The following is a 4,144-nucleotide window of genomic DNA, read 5'->3' on the forward strand; positions in this document are numbered from 1 at the left end:
TTAATTTCTTATAAACATGCTCAAGGTCTTGTCCACAGGCAATGTGAGATTATTCCTCAACAAATAGGAGATGAAGATTCGAACAAATTACCTCAACTTCATAAGGCGTAATATCCAGCCAATAAAGCTATTCCTTAAAGACCACACTGTTGTATCTTACCTTCATTCTTATACGTAGATAATTTGAACAGATTAATGAGCCGTTGAATTAAGTTTTAGTGTTAATTTGTTAAAAAATTAAAGGACCGAAATTTTTTCCAAACCAGTTTGAAGGAAATTTTTTCCTACAAACTTCGATAAGTGTCAAGTATCATATCTCATATGTTTTTTTTTTTTTAATATTCTTAATAGCTATTTATTGTTACTGTATTAACCTAAGAACCTAACATTAATTTTTGAAAAATCTAAAGATATTAAATGATAGTTGTCATTTATTAGAGTAGGTTCAATAAAATTTCTTCTAAATTGATTTAAAAGAAATTTGTGTTCAAAAATAAATAAATAAAATTTAAATCTACTCGACTCGATTCGATTACCGTAGTATTCATCACTTATCCACCACTCCTTCGGTCCTTCCACGCCTTGATGTGAGCGGTAATATGCAATTTCTAGCCACTTTCGTGAGAACAGAAAAATCCCATTATAAATATAAGGCACCCACCAAGAGATTCTCTCACTCAATAGAGATTCACCTTCGTACTCCCGAATATTCCAACTCCATAATCCATTTTCTCGGAAAACAGAGAGAGAGAAAAAGATGCCTCAAAATGGGAGGGAGGACGACGGTTACGACTCGGAAGATGATCGAAATGTTAACCACGACAACGGGAAGCTCAAAGAATTGGGAGAGTTGTCGGTGGAGAGGCTGTTCGACAACCAAGAGGTGCCGTCGTGGAGGAAGCAGCTGACGGTGAGAGCCTTCGTGGTGAGCTTCGTGCTGAGCATACTCTTCAGCTTCATAGTGATGAAGCTCAACCTCACCACCGGTATCATTCCATCGCTCAACGTCTCCGCCGGTCTATTGGGGTTCTTCTTCGTGAAGACGTGGACCAAATTGCTTCGGAAGTCCGGCTTGTTGAAGCAGCCCTTCACCAGGCAGGAAAACACCGTCATCCAGACCTGTGTTGTCGCCTCCTCCGGCATCGCCTTCTGTGGTATGTGATAATCCCTTCTACTTGTCTTCTAGTTCAAAAACATGTTAGTTTACTTGTCGAAAAATCTGGAAACCAGGATGAAGGAGATAGTTTAAAAGGGTTGCACAAATTTCATGTTTCTCAAACTGGTAGACTGAAAATTCCATCTTTTAATTGATTTCTATTAACAGGTGGTTTTGGAACTTATCTGTTTGGAATGAGTGAACGCATTGCCAAACTATCAACAAACACTCATGATTTCAAAAACCCATCATTAGTATGGATAATCGGCTTCCTCTTTGTTGTCAGCTTTCTTGGACTCTTCTCGGTGGTGCCTCTCCGAAAGGTATATAGCATTTGAGAAATCTTGGGCATTTATTAGATTTTTTTTTTAAAAAAAAAAAATTAAAAAAAATTGAAAAAAATAAAAAAATAAAATAAAATAAAAAAGTTTATCGAACACAAGGAAATTAACGTGGTCATAGTGCTCTTTTTCTCCAATGATGTGTTTGATGTTTGGTGTCAGATTATGGTCATAGACTTCAGACTCACATTTCCAAGTGGTACTGCAACCGCTTATCTTATCAACAGCTTCCACACTCCTCAAGGAGCCAAACTAGCAAAGTAACGTATCTAACACTTAATGGTTTCTACTTAAATGGGACCGTCTGACATCTTTTCTTTTTTATTCTATTTTTCCAGGAAGCAAGTGAGGGAGTTGGGCAAGTTTTTCAGCTTCAGCTTTTTATGGGGTTTCTTCCAATGGTTCTATACTGCTGGAGAGGGTTGTGGATTTGCAAGCTTCCCTTCATTAGGGCTCAAAGCATATAAATACAAGTACATATATAATTATCCTTCACTTTCCTCTTAATAAAATTTCAGTCTACGTTATGCAAAGAAGAATTTTCATTTGGTAAAAATTTTGCTTCAAATAAGCCTTGTTCTCATTTATTGATCATGTTGTGCCTACTGAGAAATCTTGATTTTTCTGCAGATTTTATTTTGATTTCTCAGCAACTTATGTTGGTGTTGGAATGATTTGTCCCTATATCATAAATATATCAGTGCTGGTTGGAGGGATTCTTTCTTGGGGTCTGATGTGGCCTCTCATAGAAAAAAGAGAGGGTGATTGGTATTCTGCAGGCCTGTCAGAAACCAGTCTCCAAGGTCTTGAAGGTTACAAGGTAAGTTCCCACCTATGTTTTCATCCATCAAGAAGGCTTTTCTGTTTGTTGAAAACTTTAATTTATATCCTTTATTCAGGTATTTATCGCCATAGCCATGATCCTAGGTGATGGTCTATATAACTTCGTCAAGGTTCTAAGTCTAACCATCATAGGTTTGTCTCATCAGTTTCGGCAAAAAGATGTGAGCTCTGATCTCCCCACTGCAGGCCGTTCTTATGATCATGTGAGCTCACAGGTTTCATATGATGACAAGCGTCGAGCCCAACTCTTTCTCAAAGATCAAATTCCAGCATGGTTTTCCATTGGAGGTTATGTTGCTATTGCTGCCATCTCTACAGCCACTCTTCCACATATCTTTTACCAGCTCAAATGGTATTACATATTGGTCATGTACATATTTGCACCCATATTGGCTTTCTGCAATGCATATGGTACTGGGCTCACTGATTGGTCCCTAGTATCCACGTATGGAAAGCTCGCCATCTTTATCATTGGAGCATGGACTGGTGCCTCTCATGGTGGAGTTCTTGCAGGGCTAGCTGCTTGTGGGGTTATGATGAGCATTGTCTCAACAGCCTCTGACCTAATGCAGGACTTTAAGACTGGCTACTTGACACTTGCTTCACCCCGTTCCATGTTTGTGAGCCAACTAATTGGCACAGCAATGGGTTGCATAATTTCCCCTTGTGTCTTTTGGCTCTTTTACAAGGCCTTTGATGACATTGGGCTACCTGGAAGTCAATATCCTGCCCCGAATGCTGTTGTGTACCGTAACATGGCTTTGCTGGGAATAGAGGGCTTCTCAAGTCTACCAAGGAATTGCCTTCTACTCTGTTATGTGTTTTTTGGTGCAGCCATGTTGATAAATTTTATTAGAGATTTAGCGGGTAAGAAGCGGCGACAGTTCATTCCACTTCCAATGGCTATGGCAATACCTTTCTATATAGGATCATATTTCGCCATTGATATGTGTGTTGGAAGCTTAATATTGTTCGTGTGGGAGAAAATGAACCAGGCCAAGGCAGATGCTTTTGGGCCTGCAGTAGCTTCTGGTTTGATATGTGGAGATGGGTTATGGACTTTGCCTGCTTCTATCCTTGCTCTAGCTGGGGTTAAGCCACCAATCTGCATGCATTTCTTGTCGCGAGGGACAAAGATTAGGGTGGATAATTTTTTAACACCACAGGGCTAAATGTGATAAATGAATGTCAAGTCTTTAAAGCAATTAAGATTTTAGCATGTAATATAAGGGTTAGGGTTTTGTCGGTTTATTTATTTAAGTGAACGTTTATACTCCTATTAAAAACTGATGATAATTAATGAAAAAATTTGTTTGTTTTGGATGTGACTTCCGTTAACTTTTAGTGGAGAGACTCCACCAACACCAACTTATGATGAGTTCATCCACCATGTATGTGATGATGATGTGAGGATGCACTTGATTTTGAAATAGCATGATTGAACGGTCATTCGTGTTTTGGATGGAAGCCAAAGAATGATCCGAAGCCAAAGCGAAAGCTATATGTCATGCCCAACTTTGAGAAACAAAAGATAAAAGACATGCACTTTGATAAGCGCCAAATGTTGCACATTCAATACCCTTAAATTGCATATGTTAATTCCTTAGCATTGTCAATTGTTTGATTTTTGTTTTGTTTTTGTGTTTCATGTTTTATTTGGCAAATGGGAGAATTCCAATGAAAATCGGGCTTAAAAGATTATTTGAATGCATTCTTGCACTTGGGATCGAGCTTAGTAGCCCTTAGGATCGAGCGTACATACACTCGAGCGCATTCTAGCCTACGATCAAGCGCATCAGCGCTC

General features: G+C 38.8%; 1 protein-coding gene across 1 annotated transcript; it reads left to right on the top strand.

Annotated features, from left to right (window-relative positions):
- Nucleotides 1-748: 748 nt before the first annotated feature.
- Nucleotides 749-3,512, top strand: LOC148584617 (putative metal-nicotianamine transporter YSL7). The gene is made up of 6 exons (XM_088518168.1): nucleotides 749-1,154; nucleotides 1,325-1,479; nucleotides 1,660-1,757; nucleotides 1,836-1,970; nucleotides 2,128-2,317; nucleotides 2,397-3,512. Exons 1-6 carry the CDS (start codon nucleotides 758-760, stop codon nucleotides 3,510-3,512), a joined length of 2,091 nt encoding a protein of 696 aa, XP_088374294.1. The 5' UTR covers nucleotides 749-757.
- Nucleotides 3,513-4,144: the final 632 nt, after the last annotated feature.

Source organism: Corylus avellana, chromosome 7 (assembly GCF_965113065.1).
Source record: "Corylus avellana chromosome 7, dhCorAvel1.hap1.2, whole genome shotgun sequence".
NCBI lineage: Eukaryota > Viridiplantae > Streptophyta > Magnoliopsida > Fagales > Betulaceae > Corylus > Corylus avellana.

Excerpts from the sequence above, each read along its gene's own strand:
- LOC148584617 (XM_088518168.1), top strand. The coding sequence starts at position 758 with ATGCCTCAAAATGGGAGGGAGGACGACGGTTACGACTCGGAAGATGAT. Across the intron at positions 1,155-1,324 it reads CTCCGGCATCGCCTTCTGTG|GTGGTTTTGGAACTTATCTG; the intron begins GTATGTGATAAT and ends TTCTATTAACAG. Across the intron at positions 1,758-1,835 it reads CAAGGAGCCAAACTAGCAAA|GAAGCAAGTGAGGGAGTTGG; the intron begins GTAACGTATCTA and ends CTATTTTTCCAG.